The sequence below is a fragment of the Scyliorhinus torazame genome, chromosome 18 (assembly GCF_047496885.1).
Source record: "Scyliorhinus torazame isolate Kashiwa2021f chromosome 18, sScyTor2.1, whole genome shotgun sequence".
Classification (NCBI taxonomy): Eukaryota; Metazoa; Chordata; class Chondrichthyes; order Carcharhiniformes; family Scyliorhinidae; genus Scyliorhinus; species Scyliorhinus torazame.
In genome coordinates, this window is record NC_092724.1 from 76528232 (window position 1) to 76552991 (window position 24760).

The 24760-nt window shown below is 45.6% G+C and overlaps 1 protein-coding gene across 1 annotated transcript in view; it reads right to left on the reverse strand.

Annotated features, from left to right (window-relative positions):
- The window catches only part of LOC140395321 (unconventional myosin-XVB-like), a 344508-nt gene that overhangs the window by 241985 nt on the left and 77763 nt on the right, over positions 1–24760 (reverse strand). Inside the window, exons 5-7 of the mRNA XM_072482943.1 lie at positions 18303–18378; positions 17642–17760; positions 13706–13824 (exon numbers count right to left, since the gene is read on the reverse strand). Of these exons, the coding sequence (XP_072339044.1) occupies positions 13706–13824; positions 17642–17760; positions 18303–18378 (314 nt within the window). The remainder of the gene's footprint in view (positions 1–13705; positions 13825–17641; positions 17761–18302; positions 18379–24760) is intronic.

Below are 24760 nucleotides of genomic sequence, written 5' to 3' on the forward strand. Positions count from 1 at the left end.
GTTCAAAGAGACCGTCAATCGAGAAGGATTTTGGTTGGAGGAAGAAGAGCAAAGAAAAATGGACAATTCTCACCCACCAATTTTTCCTTCATCAATTTAAGTGGTCCTCTTACCTCATGACCAAAAATTAGTTCAAAAGGACTAAATTTGGTAGACTCATTAGGTGCATCCCTAATTGCAAACAATACGAATGGGATAACCTTGACAATAAGCCCTCAACATTGTCAAATAGGCATTAATTATGCCTATTTGCGTGTGGTTTTTTTTTTAAACATAAAAGTATATTTACTGTGTACATTTCTTAGTGTATGGTGCAAAAGTAAAAAATGAAACCATCTTGAAGTAGATGGTTTATTTTTTTTCTTGGGGGGAGGTGTCATGCGAGAGTACCTTTAAGAACTGGATGTTTAAGCAATGTACCTTTAGGAAAACAGTAATGTCATAAGAGTGGGTGGAGCTCAGCTGAGTTCAGCCATTTTGCAGTTTGATTTTGCAGTTTGGGTTTGCAGTTTGAAGAGTGCCTGGCTGGTTTTGCTGAGAACAGCTAAATAGTGCCTGAGAGCAGTTTAAAAGTAGAAAGCCAGTTTGAGAAAGCAGCTTGGGGTGTGTGTGTGTGTTTCCAGAGAGTTTGCATGAAAAAAGCAAGGTGCTGGAGCTGAAGTCACCCAAGCTAATATATCTCTGCCATTCTACAGAAAAAATATATATCCTTTAACCCGATGTGACACTGTTTAAAGGTGTTAAGTCTCTTGGAAGTTTGAAGGAACATTTTAAGGAGTTATTTACTGTTGCAATATTTTCTGAGTTATCTTTGAAGTAAGGGGTGTTAAGAGATCCAATGTTTATTTAAGATGTTAAGTTGAGTTCATGGAATAAACAGTGTTTTGTGTTTAAAAACCCACGTGTCCATAATTGTAATTCCACACCTAGGGGAAAAGCCGTGTGCTCGGAAAAGCAACAAATCCATTAAAGGGAGAGGTTGGTTGAACTCCATGATACATTTTGTGATTCTGAAAACGCCTCGCCCATAACACAATCATGGCTGATATTTTTCTCATCCCCATTTTCCTACATTCTCCCCGTAACCCCTGATCCCCTTATTACTCAAGAACCTATCTATCTGTGTCTTGTTGCTCGTTTTCGATCCCAACAGCGTCGCCAATACTGTTGCTAATATTAATGATGTTGGTGAACCACAAACCTTCCCTTATATCGATCAAATGGTTACACAACCAGTTAGTTAGTTCAAAAGATGGTTTATTTACATACACAAGAGTTACCTCGACGTGCAAACACAATATCTACTACGAGTCAAACTACACCTATCAGCTACAATAACCTATACGTAACTTCAGGGCGATCGGCACTGTGCAAATGGATAAGGCCTTTATCTGGATTTCACATAGCTGGTTCGAAGAAAGCGGCTCTGTCTCTGCTGGGTTCATCCGTCAGGTAGCAATCATTGGTCTTGAACTTGGCTGGCTGTTCCTGCTACAATTGGTTTGGCACAGGCCAGATCCAAAAGAGACAGAACACATAGCTGTGTCCTCTTTTATCCCTCTGGGATTTCGTGCTGTTTGGGGCGGTCCTTAACCTTGGACCCAATATTTCGACAGGGCTCTGATCACTGTATTCGATTTCGGCCAATAAAGGGGCGGGTGCCTTGGTAGCTGGGAGGGTCCTTAGTGGCTATTGACCTTGGCAGTTGGGCTCTGAGTAAAGTGAGTGGCGCCGATCAATCTGTGGCTGTACCGATTGCTTGATTGGAGTTCTATCTTCCTGGGAAAATGGGCCATTAAAATGCAAACGAGCGGGGGGTTTCGGTCAGGTCTGGTTACCTGTGTTTCAAATACACATAGGCTCTGTATCTGTCTGAGTTCTGGGTTGGCCATAATTCCCATGGTCCTTTGCAGGTGGCCATCTTAGATGGCTACATCCCGTCCTCTTGATCCTGTACACGAAGCGTGGTGGATCACACTATTGATCCCTGTTCATCCTTGGTGGCCCGGTCACCCTTGGTCAAGGCAAGGTTCTACTCAACTCTATCCTATGGTTTGGGACATTTACCTAATATTACGTTAATTCATTCATAAATTAATTAATCTCTAATGGTCACTATAATTTAGGTCACTCTATAACATTTAATTTATCTGCACAGTTAATCTCTAGCTAACACGATCTAAGCTACTCTCATGCTGCTGGTGAAGAACTTATATACAGTGCAAAATTTAAAACAGCAGTATTACATTTGTACTTAATCCTAATAAAGTTAAAGAGGTACATGGTTTATCTTTAGCAGCGATTGTTACATGAGTTCAATTTTGTTGAATTCCAAAGAAAGGGGCTCAGACTGTAGATATCGGGGAGCGGGAAGCTTTTGTTCGCCATTTACAGAGTCTAAGTGTCTGAATGACACTGTAGATTATTGCAATTACTAGAAGGGCCTCGACGATGTATGAAAGGGGGTTCCATTTGGCAATGTGTTCGCACCAAGTGGGGGTCTCGATGTCTGTCTTTATGGGTGGTGTAGTGCCGGGCTGGGGGTGGCCTGTTGTGTGGTAGTGTTCGGGGCTGCTGTGGGGTTTGTAACGAATGTGTGTGGCGCGAGCAGTTGCAGAAGTCCAGCGATGATCCAAACGCATGTCAGCAGGCCTTGCTTCATCCTGTGCTTTCTGTTTTCCATGTAATCCTGGGGGTGCAAGCATAGTATCTGTTATTAACTTTGGTTAATATCTCGTTTTATTAGTCTTTCCCTCCTTACTCCAATTACCCGTTATGATTGTCACCATATGTGACTCCCTCATTTTTTTTTGAAATACCATTTAGAGAGACAAGAAATTCACATTTTTGAAGTGTAGAGACTCTCGCAGCTTGTGGTCCATGCGGGGAGTGAGCGAACAATTTCTCTGACCAGTCTTTTCTTTACTTGCAATCAGTGGTGGTTGAGGCTTATCTTAACCAGCCGAATTTCAAGGTTGCCAATTTTATAGATTTTCGTCCCAGGGTTCAGAGGTAGTTCGCGTGTAGCAGCACGTATAGCAACCAATTGTGTCATATGTGTAAATAGCAGGTGGGGAGAGACCTGGGGGTCGCGGAAGGCGAAGGAAAGAAGGGGTGAGCGTACAGAACGTGGCAAAATGCATTCTTTATACCACAACCAAAGGGAGAAAAGAGAAGGTGAAACTAAGGCCTGCCAAAGACAGTACAGAGTGTAGAGAACCATTCCAGAGCGTATGACGTGACGGGAATATGAGGTGCGTGTGGGCCGCTGCGGGAGAAGAATGGGTGGAATCCTCGGGTAGGGCGGGGGTTAGTGCCGTCACTACACTACCCGAGCTTAACTGACCGGATGCATTTGGGGTCTTCAGGTAGGGTGGGGATCAGTGCCGTTACTCCCTAACTGGGTAGCGTGAGTGGTCGGTAAGAGTTTGTAGTCGTGTGGAAACTTGTCACAAAGACTGGGAGAACAGTGATCTGTTTTCCGACAAACTTGTGCCTTTAACTGTCATAGGGCATCGTACCCTCAAATCAGAAGAATAATTTTGTGTTGGGCGACATGAATTAAAACCATGTAGTAGAAAATAGAAGGAAAAAGGCGGGCAGGCTCCATCAGAACTTTGGACACCTTAATACTTAGGCGGTGTCTCTTTCTCATCATCTGGAAACCTCAGGGTTCTGTACCAAACAGTGTTGTAAAAGCATTACCGAAACAAGAGTCAGTATCTGAATCATCACCATCTCCCGGTTGCCAGACTCGTATCTGCCGTTTCTGTGCCATGGCCGCGTGGGCCGTCGGGTGGTCCGAATCGTCGTGCCTTACTAGTCTGCAAGAGTTGTCGCGGTGCCAAAGAGAGGCTTGTTGTCATGAGGCTAGGGGGCTGTGGGAGTGGAGGGCAAGTTACTGTGGTCGGGTGGTGGCTGTGGCGGTGGCTGGGGAAGAGTATATAGCGTCAAAGATATCTAAGTTGTGATTCCAAGGGCTGGGGTGACTGGGGGCAGAGGGATCGCACCAATGTTCAGGGATAGTAATCAAATCCGGGAGGCTCTCGCTGTCATCGGAGTCAAGATGTGGAGATGCCGGCGTTGGACTGGGGTGAGCACAGTACAAAGTCTTACAACACCAGGTTAAAGTCCAACAGGTTTGTTTCGATGTCACTAGCTTTCGGAGCGCTGCTCCTTCCTCAGGTGAATGAAGAGGTCTGTTCCAGAAACACATATATAGACAAATTCAAAGATGCCAAACAATGGGAGTCAAGGTCATAGAATTTAGAATTTACAGTGCAGAAGGAGGCCATTCGGACCATCGAGTCTGCACCGGCTCTTGGAAAGAGCACCCTACCCAAGGTCAACACCTCCACCCTATCCCCATAACCCAGTAACCCCACCCAACAACAAGGGCAATTTTGGAAACTAAGGGCAATTTATCATGGCCAATCCACCTAACCTGCACATCTTTGGACTGTGGGAGGAAACCGGAGCACCCGGAGGAAACCCACCCACACACGGGGAGGATGTGCAGACTCTGCACAGACAGTGACCCAAGCCGCAATCGAACCTGGGACCCTGGAGCTGTGAAGCAATTGTGCTATCCATAATGCTACCGTGCTCAAGGTGAAATTCCGTACCTGTGGGCAGAGACAAGTTTGGGTCTGTGGGCATGGACGAGGGATAAATGCCGGCATGGCTGGGGGAGGGTTGGTGTAGGGTTTGGACTAGGTTGTCGATGGGCGGGGCGTGATCGTCTCCTATTGCCAGAGAGATGTGGTGGGAGTGGCTACATTGGGATCCATAGACTTTGAGTTGGTTGATGTGGAACCAACCAGTTTTACCGTTGGGGTATGTTATCTTGTACACGGAGGGGCTCACTTTGTCGGAAATAGAGTAGGGTCCTGCAAATTTGGGGGAGAGGAAAGAACTGGGGTTGTAAAGTGAAACCGTTACTTGCTGACCGACTGTGCACTCTACGGGGTGGACTGTTTTGTCAAAGCAGGCTTTACTCTGCTTCCTTCTAGCGCCTAATCGGACAGCTGCAGCGAGTTGTACCACTTTAATGTTATCTGTAACCTGTTGGACTGCTTTTTTGTGGGTGAGGGCTTGCCAAATCACGGCCTAATAAATATTCAATACCTTTCATGGGCCGTCCGGTCATCAGAGTGTGGGGGGTGAAACCTGTTGAACTGGAAACGGTGTTCTGAATAAACATGAGAGCAAATGGGAGGACTGTGTCCCACATGGTATTATTCTGTTGCACCATCTTCCTAATGGTCGCTTTTAAAGTTCGATTCATTCTCTCGACAATGCTGCTAGATTGGGGGTGATATGCTATATGGAATTTCTGCCTGATCCCAAAAATTGTGAAAACATTTTGCATGACTCTGCCAGTGAAGTGTGAACCTTGGTCTGACTCAATGCTGCGGGGGAGCCCCCTGCGTGTGAATATCTGTTGGGTGAAAATCTTAGCAGTGGCCTTTGCTGTGTTTGTCCGTGAGGGAAATGCTTCTACCCATTTAGTAAAGGTGTCGATTACAACCAGCATATACTTGAAATCATTTCTGCAAGGGGGAATAGGGCCAATGTAGTCGATTTGCAAATTTGTGCAAGGTCCATTAACAGGTCGGGTGTGACGTAATTGTCCTTTCTTTGAGTAACGTTCAGGATTGTTTTGTGCACAGATAAGGCAATTCTCAACATAATGGGTTACATCGCTTTTTAATTCGGGCCACCAACACAAAGGTCTTAAATGGGCAATGATATTGTCTATCCCCTGATGTCCGTGTCTGGTTTCTGTCCTGGGTGGGGAACCACATGAATTCGTTTTTTAAAACTATGCCGTCCTGTACAGTCAATGCGTCCTTCCATTTATCATAGGGGGCTGGGAAGGTGCCGTCTAAAACCTGTTTGAGGGTGACGTCTGCTTTTTGGGCTTGAGATAGATCCTCAATATTGGTTTGGGAAACCTGGACTGAGTGTATCGGTTCGCTTTCGGGTGGCTGTCAGAAGTGACCATGGCGTGATCCTGCTTTGGCTAAGGCACCTACCTGTACATTATCGGTGGGGAGGAGCGATGATGGCTTCTTACTTTAATAATACCGTATGTGCGATCTGAGGCTGTCTTGAGAATGTGCTTTAACAACGGGGCAGAGGGCAGGGGTTTTCCATCGGCTGAAACAAAACCTCGAGATTCCCACAGGGGCAGGAATTCTGTTAAACTGTTGCATACATACAGGCTGTCCGAGTGTATGTCTGCGGGGGTTGGAAAAGAGTCGGGGGGCTGAAATACATAGGCTATGGCTGCGAGTTCTGCTGCTTGTGAACCGAGGTGGCCGGGCAATTTTAAAAAGATCTCTTCCAGTGGGCTTCCCTGCTCGTCTTCCATGTAAATTCCACAACCAGTTATTCTAACTACATTTTCAATTGTGGAGGAACCATCTACATTAATTTTTAAAGCATTCCCTGTGGTTTGGGAATCCTGTGTCTTACTGCCTGCTTGTGGGTGTAGTACCTTTGGGATAAAGGGTCCTGTGTGGTGTTGGGCTGCTATGATCTGGCACTCATGTGGGGTTCCTGCACATTGGAGATTATCGGCCAGAAATGTGTGGGTTTTGGTGCGTTTTACCGTAATGTCCCTGCCTTGTATTGTAGTATCCAGCGAGCTGCTCTGATTTGGCTGACTGAACCGTCCTGTAATCTACCGTCTAGTAATAGTTGCAGGGGGTATGCTCGGTCAAGATTGTGACTGGGTTAAGGCCTGTGATGTACGCAAAGTACTGTACTGCCCAAAAGACTGCAAGCAAGTGCCGTTCGCAGGCTGAGAATCCTTGCTCTACGGGGTCTAATACTCTTGAGGCATAGTCTAAGGGTTCTAAGTGATCATGTCGTTCTTGCAGGAGCACTGCTGATAGGGTTCGGTCGGTGGTTGCTACTTCTATGGCATAGGGCAAGTCTGGATCTGGAACTTGTAAAGCGGGGGCTGTGCCGAGGGCGCGTTTTAAATCATCAATGGCGTCTGTGTGCTGCGGAAGCCATTCCCATGGGGCGTTCTTTTTAAGGAGCTCTGAGAGTGGGGCTGCTTCAGTGGCAAAACCATCTATAGGATTTCGGCAATATCCTACCAAACCTAGGAATGACTGGAGTGCAGTGAAATTTTGGAGCAGGGGCAATTTGATGGTGGATTCAATTAGTTTTTGCTCAATTTCTCTCTTCCCGTGGATGATGATGTAAAGTAAAGAACCTTTTCCTTTAAAATCTGGGCCTTTTTGGGGTTGACCTTGCATCCGATGGATTGCAGTAGGCCTAGTAATTCCGATAAGAGCTCTACGTGTTCCTCTTTTGCGTCCGTTTGCAGGAGCAGATCGTCCACATACTGTATTAGGCATTCGGGTCGGGAAAATCTAGAAAGTCTGTTGGCCAATTGTCGGTGAAAAATGGAGGGGGTGTTAAGGAATCCTTGTGGGAGGCATGTCCACGTGTACTGCTGCCCTTGAAACGTCAACGCGAACTTATACTGGCAGGCCTTGTCTAACGGGATGGACCAAAAGCCATTGATGGTGTCCAGCACTGTGAAGTACTTTGCCTGTACTCCCTGCTTGAGCATGGTCTCGGGACTCGTGACAACGGTGGGGGCTGCTAAAGGGGTTACCTTGTTAAGTTCTAGATTGTCGATCGTTAGTCGCCATGAACCATCGGGCTTTTTTACGGGCCAAATTGGGGCATTATTTGTGGACACTACGGGTCGAATAACTCCTTGGTCTAACAAACTGTCAATAACCTTCGAAATATCACCCTCGGCTTGTGGGAAACCGTATTGCTTTTGTGGCTTTGGATCGGGACCTGAAATCTTTACCGTACCTGAGATCTTCCCCCAATCGTGTTTGTGTTGTGCGAAGGAAGCTTTGTGTTTTATGAGCACCTCTCTAATCGTCTGGCCTGCACTAATTGTTTGCAGATTAAATCAATAGTCCCCTACAGGGCAAATCCTGTTTTCATAATCCCCTACTGCGAGCGTAGCGGGAGCCCTAGCTATCTTGGCCATTCGCCATACACATTTGTTTACTGGGTCAAACGTAAGGTTATGGGAGCTCATAAAATCAATGCCTAAAATGTGCTCTGCTGTTTGGGGTAAGTCAACTAAAACAATGGGGTGTCTGGTGCTAATGTTCCTGTCTGAATGGGTACGGGAGCTGTGGTGTATCCTTGCTGTATGTGGCCGGTGAATCCACTCAAGGTGATGGTGTCTGTGGTGGGCCATTTGTCCTGTTGAAACATGGTGGAGGAGTTTAATGTGATGCGGGATCATCCTGTATCCCAAAGAAAATCGACTGTATGTCCCCGGACTGTGCCTATAACTACTGGTCTGCCTGATTTGTCCCAGCGTGTATCACAGACCCAAGTTGGGGTGTACGATCACTGTCAATCTGTGGAGTTAAACCCTAAATCGTCTGAACGGGTGCTAACATTATGCATGGGCCTGACATTGTTCCTAGGTGGGGGGTTTGGTTGTTGGTATCGTTGCTGGTTCGGGGGGGTTTGTCGGCAGTCGCGGGCGTAATGTCCCATGTGGCTACAATTGTAACAACCTCGTGGTGCCTATGCTCTGGGGTGCTGTCCCTCGTGTCTACCCTAGTTTATCCATGCTGGGTCCTGGCTAGTCCTAAGTGGGTGCATGTTTGCTTCTATCTCGTCCTGATCTGTCTGTCGGTGTAGGGTTTGTTCCCATGCTCTAGAAAGTCATTTCAATACCCAGACTTCATTGTGTGTGTGGTCTGCGGGGTCGTAGTTTACACGAGCCCTTTGACCTGCGTCTGTGGCATGCGAGACTAAGGTGTGGGACCATTTAGTGGTGTCCTCCTCATTTAGGTGGGCGCGGTTCAATTGTTCGTAGACTGCCATGAAATGAATCCATAGACGACCAGCAAATGCGGTCGGATGCTCTACCTTCTTTTGCCTGCAGTGATTTAAATCCTCGACTGGATCTCCTTTGTTATACCCGATGGCTTCTAATATGGCTTTTTTCATTTCCTGTAGTGTTCCTCCGACTACATTTTGGGGTTCTGGCAAAGCTGATCTTATGGATTGGCTAAGGCTCATACCTATTAGCTTTACTTCCTCTCTCTGGTCGAGGCCGTACATAACCTTTTGTTGGCGCATCTCCTCAAAGAAGCTGTGCGGGTCTGCGTTGGGCTGGAATGGACTAATTTTCGTGCAAGCTTCTCTTAATTGGGTTATGGATAGTTGGGTAGTGTAAACGATATCAGGCTCATGCTGATCCGATGACTTGCGTTGTGTGGTAACTGGATTCATGGGGGTCGAATTGCGAGTGGGGGTGTGTGCTGCCTGCGCAGTCGGTGGTGCGGGTGCTTTTCTTTTTGGGGTGTGGGGGGCTCGATTTTGATTTCCCATGTCCTCGATGTATCTCTGGGCGCTTTCGTTTAATTCTTGCCAATCGGGAGCATCTTCCTCATCAAAATCCTGCCCGAAAGTGTACCTGAAGCCATTCTGTACTGAGAGTAGCGACTAACCTTTCTATCTTCTGTCGGCATTTAGCATGGTCAACGGTACTCTGCCTCTGTTCCTTGGTGGAACTATGGAGCGCTCTCAAAGCTGCTTTTAAGTCTGCACATTTGCTAGTTAGCTGGGCGACCTGTTCTGTTTCCTCTCTTACCAGGACTGTACGCTGTGTATCTTGGTAGGCTTTATCGTACTGGGTCTGGAAGCTACTAAGGTGAACTAGACAAGATTTATGTGCACATTTTACATCAGCCATTTCTTTATCCTTAGCTGCTAACTGTTCCCGGAGTTGCTCAATTATCTTCTCGCTTTTGTTACTGTTTCCCTCGTTCTTTTCTTCCTTCTCAATTAACTGCCTACAGAGCGTCTTCACAACCTCCTCTGTGCCTCGCAACTGTGGCAAACAGGACACTATTGCCATCGGATTTCGGACTTCCCTACATTTTTCTTGTGGACCTCGCTTAGGTTCTGCCACCAAGTTTGTCCTATCTTTCCTGGACCTGATTCATCATTAGCACAAAAATTCAACCAATCCTTTCCCCTTTAAGTATTTCCTTAACTCTTCCTCCCATATGGGGCATTGCTCTGCTCTGTTGGTCACTGCGACCTCGGGTTCCTGTGGATTCATCAATCGTTCCATTGCTTTAGTGGCCATTACTTCTCTTATCTCTTGCTCTACTTTTAATTTGGGACAGGGGAATAAGGCGGCGATTTGAACAGTGGGTATGGCTTAAGCTATTTTCCGGCTCACAATCCCTCGACAGTTGTACACAATTCTATCGAGTTAAGCTTACTCTTCCTGTTAGGTACGCATGCAGGTTAGTACACACTTCCGAAATTTGGTTATTTGGTCGATATAGGACATGCACTTGTGGTTCTTTCTCTTTCTCGCAATTGGATTCAAAGTTTGTTGGTTCTCTCAGAGCAACAAAGTCACTTCTAATTGAGTCCCGTCAGAGGTTGCCAATAATGTTGCTAATTTTCGATCCCAACACATCGCCAATAATGATGTTGGTGAACCACAAGCCTTCCCTTATATCGATCAAATGACCACACAACCAGTTAGTTAGTTCAAAAGATGGGTTATTTACATACACAAGAGTTACCTTGATATGCAAACACAATATCTACTACGATTTAAACTACACCTATCAGATGCAATAACCTATACTTAACTTCAGGGTGACGGGCACTGTGCAAATGGATAAGGCCTTTACCTGGATTTCATTTGGCTGGTTCGAAGAAAGTGGCTCTGTCTCTACTGGGCTCATCCGTCAGGTAGCGATCGTTGGTCTTGAACCTGGCTGGCTGTACCTGCTACAAGTGGTTTGGCATAGGCCGGATCCAAAAGAGACAGAACACATGGCTGTGTCCTCTTTTATCCCTCTGGGATTTTGCGCTCTTTGGGGCGGTCCTTAATCTTGGACACAATAGTCGACAGGTCTCTTCTGTCTTCAATTTCGGCCAATAAAGGAGTGGGTGCCTTGGTAGCTGGGCGGGTCCTTAGCGGTCATTGACCTTGGCAGTTGGGCTCTCTGATTAAAGGGAGTGGCGCCGATCAGTCTGTGGCTGTACTGGTTGCTTGACTGGAGTTCTATTGTCCTGGGAAAATGGGCCATTAAAATGCAAACGAGCGGGCGGTTGGGGGGGGGGGGGTCGATCAGGTCTGGTTACCTGTGTTTCAAATACACATAGGCTCTGTATCTGTCTGAGTCCTGGGTTGGCCATAATTCCCATGACCCTTTGCAAGTGGCCATCTTAGATGGCTACAGTCTTAAAGACACTCAGTGATTTGGCCTCCATAGCCTGTAGTGATCTGCACATCTGTACATACATCTGCACATACACCAGGGACTGCAGACTGATGTAACAGCCACAGCATCACTAGAGGGCATCAGAGACGGGTATAAAGGGTCCAGCCCAAGGTAGGATCCGCCTCTTTCAGAAGCACAGGGCTAGTGAGCTGCAGCAGACAGAGACAGCTCAGCATAGGCAGCTTACCTTAGCTTCACTGGTCATACCGCTTGACTGCATTATATCTAGTTAAGCTCTGGAAACAGAACAAACCTACTGAATAAAGTATTTGTGTTAACTGGAAGTCTACAATCTTTATTCAGACTTAGAGAATAACATATGATACCAGGAGTGATTTCAGAAAGCTAGCTAGACACCAGCAAGAGAAGAAAAACTTAAACCGGATATTCGACTGTGGAAGACTTCGCAGCAAACGGATCCTCAATGACTAACTGATTCGATGGAACTTGTTGGAACTCCGTGGCTGCTGGAAATAGCCGATAATTTAAGTTATAACTGGAAAATGTTTGAACAGCTGTTCCAAATATTTATTACAGCTAATGATTTAAGCACTGCCTCTGACGCAACAAAAATAGCTCTACTACTCTCAACAGGAGGGCATGAAGCTACAGAAATGTATAATAGCTTTAATTACTTAGAAGGTGAAGACAACACCAAAGTATCATAGAATCATAGAATTTACAGTGCAGAAGGAGGCCATTTGGCCCATCGAGTCTTCACCGGCTCTTTGAAAGAGCACCCTATCCAAGCCCACACCTCCACCCTATCCCCATAACCCAGTAACCCCACCCAACACTAAGGGCAATTTTTTAGACACTAAGGGCAATTTAGCATGGCCAATCCACCTAACCTGTGCATCTTTGGACTGTGGGAGGAAACCGGAGCACCCGGAGGAAACCCACGCACACACTGGGAGAATATGCAGACTCCGCACAGACAGTGACCCAAGCCGGGAATCGAACATGGGACCCGAGAGCTGTGAAGCAATTGTGCTAACCACCATGCTACCGTGCTGCCCAGTAGACGGTATACGCAAAGAATTTGCTAAACGCTGTAACAGTCAGGCTGGTGCGATGCTGGAAAGAGTTAACTCTTGTCAGAGAAACGGAGGGCCCATCTCTGATTGTATTACAAATCTCAAGTTAATACCACAAGGCTGTGATTATATTGATCTCAGAGGCACTGTGATAATGCAATCATTTCATTTTTTATTTTTTTCATTAATTTCTGGACTATCTGATAAAAATTTGAGGGAAGAACTATCACAAAATAAGCATCTAACTCTAGAAACTGCTATACAAAAATGCCTTGCTTATGAACAAAAACAAAATCAATACTGTCAGTCTTTACAAACAGAGAAGTATTTGTGTTAACTGGAAGTCTACAATCTTTATTCAGACTTAGAGAATAACATACAGCCTTCTGCGGCAAAGAATTCCACAGATTCACCACCCTCTGGCTGAAGAAATTCCTCCTCTTCTCTGTTTTAAAGGATCTGTTTTAACACACACAATGGCACACACAAATGATGACACATACATATGATGACACACACACACACACACGTGCAGGTCCATACTGACACATCCAGACATGCTAACTGTTCTGGGCGAGGCGTTTTCAGAACCCCAAAATGTATCATGGGGTTCAACCAACCTCTCCCTTTAATGGATTTGTTGCTTTTCCGAGCATGTGGCTTTTTCCCTAGGTGTGGGATTACAATTATGGGCACGTGGGTTTTTAAACACAAAACACTGTTTATTCCATGAACTCAACTTAACATCTTAAATAAACATTGGATCTCTTAACACTCCTTACTTCAAAGATAATTCAGAAAATATTGCAACAGTAAATAACTCCTTAAAATGTTCCTTCAAACTTCCAAGAGACTTAACACCTTTAAACAGTATCACATCAGGTTAAAGGATATATATATTTTCTGTAGAATGGCAGAGATATATTAGCTTGGTTGATTTCAGCTCCAGCACCTTGCTTTTCTTCATGCAGCTCTCTGGAATCCCTCAGACACACCCGAACTGCTTTCTCAAACCTGGCTTTCTACTTTTTAATCAGCTCACAGCAAAACAGCCAGGCACTTTTAAACTGCTCTCAGCAAAACCAGCCAGGTTCTTTTTTTAGCTGCTCTCAGCAAAACCAGCCAGGTTCTTTTCAAAACTGAAACTAAGAACCTGCAAAATGGCTGAGCTGAGCCCCACCCACTCTCTGACATCCCTGTTTTCTTAAAGGAACATTGCTTAAACATCCAGTTCTTAAAGGCACTCTCGCATGACACTAACACAGCCAAAGACACTAACAGTGTCGGACACACTGGCGTACCTGAATTACACACTAACACATGAAAGTTTATTTCTCCATCTGTTACCTGTAACTCTGAAGAACTTTGTAATATTCTAGGTTCATTCCGACTGCTTTCACTGACTTTAACAGTTTGATGCCTCGGTGAGAGACGCTGAGAACGTCCACATTGCTGCCAATGTCACCCTGAAACAAAAACAGGAGGGTGTGGCCAATTCAGCACAACCACTATACGACATATTATCAGCACCTCTCTGCTTCAAACCTTCCTTCACGTTATCAACAGCAGTCTGTTCAGGAGTATACACTCTGATCTTTTGAGAGAGCTGAACCAGTACTCCAACATCACTTCAGTGTGTGCGGATAGAAAATTGAGTGGGAAAGAAATCAAGAAATAGGAGTACGAGTAGACCTTTCGGCCCATCAAGCCTGCTCCGCCATTCAATATGACCCTGACTGATTTTGGGCTTTAACTCCATTTTCCCACCCACTCCTCATATCCCTTAATTCTCTGAAAGACTAAAATTCTGTCTGGCCCACATCCTTATATTCAATGATGGAGCATTCACAATTCTCTGAGGCAGAGAATTCCACAGATTCACAACCCTTGAGTGAAGTGGTTTCTTCTCATCTCAGTCCGAAATCATTGGGCACCTTATTGGACCAGGAGAATCGGACCTAAACATTCATGTTCTGTTTCTCAACTCACTCCCACTTTTAAGCTTCCTTTCCCAACCTGCCTAAAATCTTTTCTGCAGTATCTGGGATTTCCACTGCCATGTTCTCCATCATCAGCTGATTCCTGTCTTGATATCCTGTCACAACACATTTAAGAACAAAGAACAAAGAAAAGTACAGTACAGGAACAGGCCCTTCGGCCCTCCAAGCCCGTTATTGTGTTGCCTGTTATTTAAGATAAAATGCCTTCTGAAATTGAGTGAACAAAAGAATCAATTGGCTGTGGACTTGTAAGTTCTTGATCTTCATAGCGTCACAGAACCCCTGCATTACAGAAGGAGGCCATTCTGCCCATCGAGTCTGCACTGACTCCCTATGTCCATCCGCCCCACCCCACCCTATTCCCGCAACCCCATAAGCTAACCTGCACATCCCTGGACATTAAGGGGCAACTTATCATGGTCAACCCACCTACCCCGTACATCTTTGGACTGTGGGAGGAAACCGGAGCACCCGGAGGAAACCCAAGCAGACATGGGGAGAACGTACAAACTCCACACAGACAGTGACCCAAGCCGGAATTGAACCCGGTTCCCTGGCGCTATGAGACAGCGATGCTAACCACTGTGCCGCCCTCTCCTGTTGTCTTGTGCCAGGAGTACAGAGGTACTAAACAAATAACGGCTTATGCAGTAAACAAATAAAAATTCATTAAAAATGGTTTAGTTAACAAGTTTTTACATAAATTAATCTTTATAGTTCAAAATGGTTAAGAAGAGAACATTCTTTTCACTGAATTGATTCAACCTAAGGAGATGATGAACTCAAAAATTAATTCTCAATGATTAATCTTTGTTTTATTTTCTAACTGTAACAAATAACGATAATGGCAATTGCCAAGGAAGATGATGTTGCCCTCGTCGTGGTGAAAGTGGAGGCAGTTTAAACAACTGAATTGTTTAAAATTTACAAGGAGGGGCTGTTGGAGAGGCTGCCTGTACTTTAAGTTGATAAAGCACCAGGACCGGATGAAACGCATCCAAGGATATTGAAGTAAGAGTGAGCGGTAATTGCAGAGGCACGAGTCATAATTTGGAAATATTCTTTACACTCGGGGGTGATGCCAAAGGACTGGAGAATTGCAAATGTTACATCCTTGTCCAAAAAAGGCAGTAAAGATAAGCCCAGAAAATACAGGCCTGTCAGGTTAACCTTGGTGGTGGGAATGCTTTTAGAAACATAATTCAGGACAAAATTAAGAATCACTTGAGTTAATGCAGGTTAATTAAAGAAAATCAGTGTGGCATTGTTCAGGGTAAATAGTGTTTAACCTGAATTTTTTGATGGGTTAACAGAGAAGGCTGATGAAGGTAATAGGGTGGATGTGGTGCACATGGACTTACAAATGACATTCGATATGCTGCCACACAGCAGACCTAGGAACAAAGTTAGAGTTCATGGAGCAAAAGGGACAGCAGCACCATTAATATGGAATTGGCTGAGTGACAGGAAACAGAGGGGGGAATTGTTTTGGCCATTCTCGCCAGCAGACCTTTCTGGTCCTGCTGATGGCAAATGACTGCCATGGGTTTCTTGATGGCAGCGGGGGGGGGGGGGGGGGGGGGGGGGGGGGGGGGGGGGGGGGGGATTAATTTGAAAATCCCATTGACAGCGGCGGGCAGGAAAAAGCAAAGGAACTTGCGGATTTTCACAGGGCAAAGGGACATTCATATCTATACTCCAAAACTGCTCATTGGGATGCTCAAGAGGCAAGATACCTGGGAGGGTTGTGGGAGGGGCTGAAGGAGATTACAGAGATAGAGAGAGGGACAAGGCGAGAGAGGGATTTGAAAGCAAGAATTCAAATTTTAAACTAAAGACATTGGTACTTTAATACTTCAAAAACTTATACACACAAAATACATTTGCAGGGATATTTAGCAACTGAATATATTCAGAATGCACAGAGGTGATTGAAAGATCTTCTAATAGTGAAGTTAAAAACATTCCCATGGAATCCAAGGCTTTTGAGACAGGCCAAGGCCTCAGAGTAAATATTTTATTAAAAATAACAATATATATTTAGATACACCTTTAACATCATAAATGTTTCAAGACACTTCATATACCATTGGAGGGCGAGAGAGAAAGATTATTAAAGCACTTAAAGAAGAAAATGAACTACAACAAAACTCATCTTTGTATAACACTGCTAATATAATAAAACATCTCAAGATGCTTCATGGGGGAAATTCGAAAACAAAGTGCGACACTGAGCCACATAAGAAGGTATCGGCCGGGATTATCGACCACCCCGCCGCGTGTTTCTTGGTGGGGGAATGGCCAGCCAGCGAGATCTCAGCCCCCCTCATTGCTGGGAAACCCGTGCGTCGGTGTGGGACCGGAATTTCTCGCCGGTGTCAACAAGCGGCAAATCCTGCCCATTAGGTCTGATGACCAAATGATTGTCAGAGAGGTTGTTTTTAAGAAGTGCCGTAAAAGGGGAAAATGAGGTATGAGGGTCACTCCAGAGATTAGGGCCTACGCAGCTGAAGGTAAGGTTATCAATTGAGAGACAATTAAAATCCAGGGTGCTCGAGAGGCTAGGAATAGAACAGAGGAGATATCTCAGTGTTGTGGGTCTTGAGGAGGTTACAGAGATAAAGAAAGGTGAGGCCATGGAGGGATTTAGAAACAAGGATGGGAATTCTAAAATTAAGATATTGATAGTTAAAAAGCTTTATAAATAACAACATTAGACACAAAAGACAGTACACTGGGCAAAAGTAATCAATAAGTACTTTTGTATTTTATTTAGAAAACATACTGTTTAGAAATTTCAACTGCTGAGAGAAATGAGGAAACATTTTGAGTGATTTGGTTCCTTCTTCATCAGCAATGAAAAGTTCACGAAGGGAAATTGAATTTGAAATATTTACATAGAAATTCACACCGAGGGGTGGCACGGTGGCGCAATGGTTAGCACTGTTGCCGATCAGCGCTGAGGACCCAGGTTTAATCCGGTCCCTGGGTCACTGTCCGTGTGGAGTTTGCACATTCTTCCCATGTCTGCATGGATCTCATCCCCCGCAACCCAAAAATGTGCAGGGTACGTGGATTGGCCATGCCAAATTGCCCCTTAATTGGAAAAAAGAATTGGGTACACTAAATTAAAAAGAAAATAATTCACACCAGAGAAAGTGTGTGATGAATGTGAAAACAGGAAGTATATTTTTATACAGTGCTAGATTTTCAATATCCTGTAGATATATAAAACACATATACACTAAAATCAATTCCACAAAGGCATTGTTGCTGTACTTACACTGACAGAAAACAGTCGAGAAAAATACACAGACCAGTTGTCACGTGCAGCCACCACAATCCGCTTTTTCAGCCCAATGTCCTTCACCAACTGGGCATCAGTGCCAACATGAAGTTCAGCTGTGAGCAAGAACATGGTAATGTTGAACCAAAATAAAATGAAGGCCTCAGCATGTATATGTGTGAGCTCTTGTAAGTCTTTAAACACTAATTGCCAGCCAGCTAAATTGCTGGCTTTTAAAGCAGACCAAGGCGGGTCAGCAGCACGGGTTCTATTCCCGTACCAGCCTCCCCGAACAGGCGCCGGAATATGGCGACTAGGGGCTTTTCACAGGAGCTTCATTTGAAGCCGACTTGTGACAATAAGCGATTTTCATTTTAATTTCATAATTGTTGGAGCAAATTCCTCACACAAACTGATCAGACCGCTTACTCCTTCCTCATTGGGATACATTTGCCTGTTGAGCTGACCCCCGCTCCCTGGAGATGGTCCGTCTGTAACAAATACCCCTTGCAGTCCATAAAGATCGTCAGGTCTGGAGGTACCATCTGTTCACTGTTATCCCTGCTGACCCCAACAATTACATGTCCTTCTCATCTTTCCTTTGACCCAATAGTCACTAATGTTGAAAGAGGGAATTTCCCCCCAACCCACAACGTACCTAACAGGTCCCGCATCTTGCTTCGCTCCTCCTTTGAAATGCGTACACAGCTGTCAGAGTAAGTATCCCGTATGATCTGAGGAGGTATCCAATTGTTGTTAGACACAGATATACTACACACATGATACGTGTCTCTCATAAATACCCCCAACTCAGACAAAGACGCGCACAAACATGATAACGTTAATTTTGTAACTGTGCTTGCTTAAAGCCCAGATTAGGAGTATGGCTTTGTGAACTTGAACTGATCAACATTTTGAAATGTAATTGGATAAACAATGGAATCAAAGAAAATGAAAGGACAACGTGTAAAGAGCAGGAGAGTGGGACAAATTGGCTTCTGACTTTATGATTGAAGGAAAATACAAACACGGACCCTGGAAGTGTAGAAGATTTTAGATTTTGTTCTTTCAAAAGGCATCTTGACAAACACATGGATAGGATGGGTATAGAGGGTTACGGCACATGGAAGTGCTGAGGATTTTGGCAAAGGGTGGTATCATGACCGCTACAAACTTGGAGGGCCAATGGGCCTGTTTCTGGTGCTGTATTGTTCTTTGTTCTTTATTAGATGGGCAGCATGATCGCGCAGGCTTGGAGGTCCATAGGGCTTGTTCCTGTGCTGTACTTCTCTATGTTCTTTCAAGATCATTGATAAATCAGCTGAAGTTGACAAAAGATGACTTCGGTAACGAGGCTGGGCAAGTGGGTGAAGTATCAGTGGGCAGCATTTTTCAGATAGTGATCATAACTCTGTTAATTTCAAGATTGTGATGGAAAAGGGCAACAATGGGTCTGAGATGTGTTCTAAACTGGGGAAAGGCCGATTTTAATAAGATCTGATATGATTTGGCCAAGTGGACTGGGAGCAGGCTTTTAGGCGAATCTGTGACAGAACAGTGGGAAGCATTCAAGAAAGAAATATGGAGAGTCCAGGGCCAACATGTTCCAATCAAGAAAAAGGGTGGGACCAACAAATCCACAGAGGCCTGGATTTCAAAGGATATGCAGCATGGTATCAGGAGAAAAAGGGATACTAATGGCAGATTTTGAGGGTTCAAAACAGCAGTTGCCCGAGAGGTATATAGAATGTGCAAAAGGGAACTGAAAAAGAAAATTAGGAGAACAAAACAGGGACATGAAAGGATCCTGGCAGGTACAACTCGTACAGCACACAGTTCGGAAATCAATCTCATACAGCACACAGTCTGGTATCTTAATTTCGTACAGCACACTGTCCGATATCTCAATCTCATACAGAACACAATCCGGTATCTCAATCTCCAACAGCACACAGTCCGGTATTTCAATCTCGTACAGCACACAGTCCGGTATCACAATCTTGTACAGCATAAACAGCAGTATCTCAGTCTCGTACAACACACAGTCCTGTGTCTCAGTCTTGTACAGCACACAGTCCGGTATCGCAATCTCGTACAGCAGACAATCCAGTATCTCAACGTCGTACAGCACACAGCCCGATATCGCAATCATGTGCAGCACACACTCCGGTATCGCAATCTCTTACAGCAGGCAGTCCGCTATCACAATCTCGTACAGCACACAGTCCGGTGCCTCAATGTCGTACAGCATTCCGGTATCTCAAACTCGTACAGCTCACTCTCCAGTATCTCAATCTTGCAAAGCACACAGTCCGGTACCTCACCCTCATACAGCACACAGTCCGATATCGCAATCATGTGCAGCACACACTCCGGTATCACAATCTCTTACAGCAGGCAGTCCGCTATCACAATCTCGTACAGCACACAGTCCGGTGCCTCAATGTCGTACAGCATTCCGGTATCTCAAACTCGTACAGCTCACTCTCCAGTATCTCAATCTTGCAAAGCACACAGTCCGGTACCTCACCCTCATACAGCACACAGTCCGATATCGCAATCATGTGCAGCACACACTCCGGTATCACAATCTCTTACAGCAGGCAGTCCGCTATCACAATCTCGTACAGCACACAGTCCGGTGCCTCAATGTCGTACAGCACACATTCCGGTATCTCAAACTCGTACAGCTCACTCTCCAGTATCTCAATCTTGCAAAGCACACAGTCCGGTACCTCACCCTCATACAGTACACAGTCCGATATCGCAATCACGTACAGCATACAGTCAGGTAACTCAATCTTGTACAGCTCACAATCCGGTACCTCAATCTTGCACAGCACACAGTCCGGTATCTCATTCTCGTGCAGCACACAGTCCGGTATCTCAATCTCATACAGCACACAGTCCGGTATCTCAATCTTGTACAGCACACAGACCGGTATCTCAATCTTGTACAGCACACAGTCCGGTATCTCAATCTTGTACAGCGCACAGTCCAGTACCTCAATCTTGTACAGCACACGGTCCAGTACCTCAATCTTGTACAGCACACAGTCCGGTATCTCAATCTCGTACAGCTCAAAGTCCAGTATCGCAATCTCGTACAGCACTCAATCCGACCTCTGAATCTCGTACAGCACACAGTTCAATAACTCAATCTCATACAGCACACAGTCCGGTATCTAAATCTTGTACAGCACACAGTCCGGTATCACAATCTCATACAGCACACAGTCCGGTATCTCAATCTTGTACAGCACACAGTCCAGTGTCTCAATCTGGTACAGCACACAGTCCGGAATCTCAATCTCGTATAGCACAGAGTCCGGTATCTCAATCTCATACAGCTCACAGTCCGGTATCTCAATCACGTCCAGCACACAGTCCGGTATCTCAATCTCGTGGAGCACACAGTCCGGTATCTCAATCACATACAGCTCACAGTCCGGTATCTCAATCACGTCCAGCACACAGTCCGGTATCTCAATCTCGTGCAGCACACAGTCCGGTATCTCAATCTCATACAGCTCACAGTCCGGTATCTCAATCACGTCCAGCACACAGTCCGGTATCTCAATCTCGTACAGCACACAGTCCGGTATCTCAATCTCATACAGCTCACAACCGGTATCTCAATCACGTCCAGCACACAGTCCGGTATCTCAATCTCGTGCAGCACACAGTCCGGTATCACAATCTCATACAGCACACAGTCAGGTATCTCAATCTCTTACAGCACACAGTCCGTTATCACAATCTCATACAGCACACAGTCCGGTATCTCAATCTGGTACAGCACACAGTCCAGTATCTCAATCTCATACAGCACACAGTCCGGTATCTCAATGTTGTACAGCACACAGTCTGGTATCTCAATCTCGTACAGCTCAAAGTCCAGTATCGCAATCTCGTACAGCACTCAATCCGACCTCTGAATCTCGTACAGCACACAGTTCAATAACTCAATCTCATACAGCACACAGTCCGGTATCTAAATCTTGTACAGCACACAGTCCGGTATCACAATCTCATACAGCACACAGTCCGGTATCTCAATCTTGTACAGCACACAGTCCAGTATCTCAATCTGGTACAGCACACAGTCCGGAATCTCAATCTCGTATAGCACAGAGTCCGGTATCACAATCTCATACAGCACACAGTCAGGTATCTCAATCTCTTACAGCACACAGTCCGGTATCACAATCTCATACAGCACAGAGTCCGGTATCTCAATCTGGTACAGCACACAGTCCAGTATCTCAATCTCATACAGCACACAGTCCAGTATCTCAATCTCATACAGCACACAGTTCGGTATCTCAATCTTGTACAGCACACAGTCCGGTATCTCAATCTTGTACAGCACACAGTCCGGAATCTCAATCTCGTATAGCACAGAGTCCGGTATCTCAATCTCATACAGCTCACAGTCCGTATCTCAATCTCATACAGCTCACAGTCCGGTATCTCAATCTCGTGGAGCACACAGTCCGGTATCTCAATCACATACAGCTCACAGTCCGGTATCTCAATCACGTCCAGCACACAGTCCGGTATCTCAATCACATACAGCTCACAGTCCGGTATCTCAATCACGTCCAGCACACAGTCCGGTATCTCAATCACATACAGCTCACAGTCCGATATCGCAATCATGTGCAGCACACACTCCGGTATCACAATCTCTTACAGCAGGCAGTCCGCTATCACAATCTCGTACAGCACACAGTCCGGTGCCTCAATGTCGTACAGCATACATTCCGGTATCTCAAACTCGTACAGCTCACTCTCCAGTATCTCAATCTTGCAAAGCACACAGTCCGGTACCTCACCCTCATACAGTACACAGTCCGATATCGCAATCACGTACAGCATACAGTCAGGTAACTCAATCTTGTACAGCTCACAATCCGGTATCTCAATCTTGCACAGCACACAGTCCGGTATCTCAATCTTGTACAGCACACAGACCGGTATCTCAATCTTGTACAGCACACAGTCCGGTATCTCAATCTTGTACAGCACACAGTCCAGTACCTCAATCTTGTACAGCACACGGTCCAGTACCTCAATCTCATACAGCACACAGTCCGGTATCTCAATGTTGTACAGCACACAGTCCGGTATCTCAATCTCGTACAGCTCAAAGTCCAGTATCGCAATCTCGTACAGCACTCAATCCGACCTCTGAATCTCGTACAGCACACAGTTCAATAACTCAATCTCATACAGCACACAGTCCGGTATCTAAATCTTGTACAGCACACAGTCCGGTATCACAATCTCATACAGCACACAGTCCGGTATCTCAATCTTGTACAGCACACAGTCCGGAATCTCAATCTCGTATAGCACAGAGTCCGGTATCTCAATCTCATACAGCTCACAGTCCGGTATCTCAATCACGTCCAGCACACAGTCCGGTATCTCAATCTCGTGGAGCACACAGTCCGGTATCTCAATCACATACAGATCACAGTCCGGTATCTCAATCACGTCCAGCACACAGTCCGGTATCTCAATCTCGTGCAGCACACAGTCCGGTATCTCAATCTCATACAGCTCGCAGTCCGGTATCTCAATCACGTCCAGCACACAGTCCGGTATCTCAATCTCGTGCAGCACACAGTCCGGTATCGCAATCTTGTCCAGCACACAGTCAGGTATCTCAATCTCGTACAGCACACAGTCCAGTATCACAATCTCATACAGCACACAGTCAGGTATCTCAATCTCGTACAGCACACAGTCCGGTATCACAATCTCATACAGCACACAGTCCGGTATCTCAATCTGGTACAGCACACAGTCCGGTATCACAATCTCATACAGCACACAGTCCGGTATCTCAATCTTGTACAGCACACAGTCTGGTATCTCAATCTCGTACAGCTCAAAGTCCAGTATCGCAATCTCGTACAGCACTCAATCCGACCTCTGAATCTCGTACAGCACACAGTTCAATAACTCAATCTCATACAGCACACAGTCCGGTATCTAAATCTTGTACAGCACACAGTCCGGTATCACAATCTCATACAGCACACAGTCCGGTATCTCAATCTTGTACAGCACAGAGTCCGGTATCTCAATCTTGTACAGCACACAGTCCGGAATCTCAATCTCGTATAGCACAGAGTCCGGTATTTCAATCTCATACAGCTCACAGTCCGGTATCTCAATCTCATACAGCTCACAGTCCGGTATCTCAATCTCGTGGAGCACACAGTCCGGTATCTCAATCACATACAGCTCACAGTCCGGTATCTCAATCACGTCCAGCACACAGTCCGGTATCTCAATCTCGTACAGCACACAGTCCGGTATCTCAATCTCATACAGCTCACAGTCCGGTATCTCAATCACGTCCAGCACACAGTCCGGTATCTCAATCTCGTGCAGCACACAGTCCGGTATCTCAATCTCGTCCAGCACACAGTCCGGTATCTCAATCTTGTACAGCACACAGTTTGGTATCTCAATCTTGTACAGCACACAGTCCGGTATCTCAATCTTGTACAGCACACAGTCCGGAATCTAAATCTCGTATAGCACACAGTCCGGTATCTCAATCTCGTGCAGCACACAGTCCGGAATCTCAATCCCGTGCAGCACACAGTCCGGTATCTCAATCTCGTCCAGCACAGAGTCCGGTATCTCAATCTCGTACAGCACACAGTGCAGTATCACAATCTCATACAGCATACCATCTGGTATTCCAATCACGTACTGCACATAGTCCAGTAAAGCAATCTCGGAGAGTACACAGTCTGGATTCGAATCTCGCACAGCACACAATCCAGTATCTCAATCACGTACAGCACACAGTCTGATATCGCAATCCTGTACAGCACACACTCCGGTACCACAACCTTGTACAGCACACAGTTCGGTATCTCAATCTCGTGCAGCACACAGTCCGGTATCTCAATCTCGTACAGCACACAGTCCGGAATCTCAATGTTGTACAGCACACAGTCTGGTATCTCAATCTCGTACAGCTCACAGTCCGGTATCTCAATCACGTCCAGCACACAGTCCGGTATCTCAATCTCGTGGAGCACACAGTCCGGTATCTCAATCACATACAGCTCACAGTCCGGTATCTCA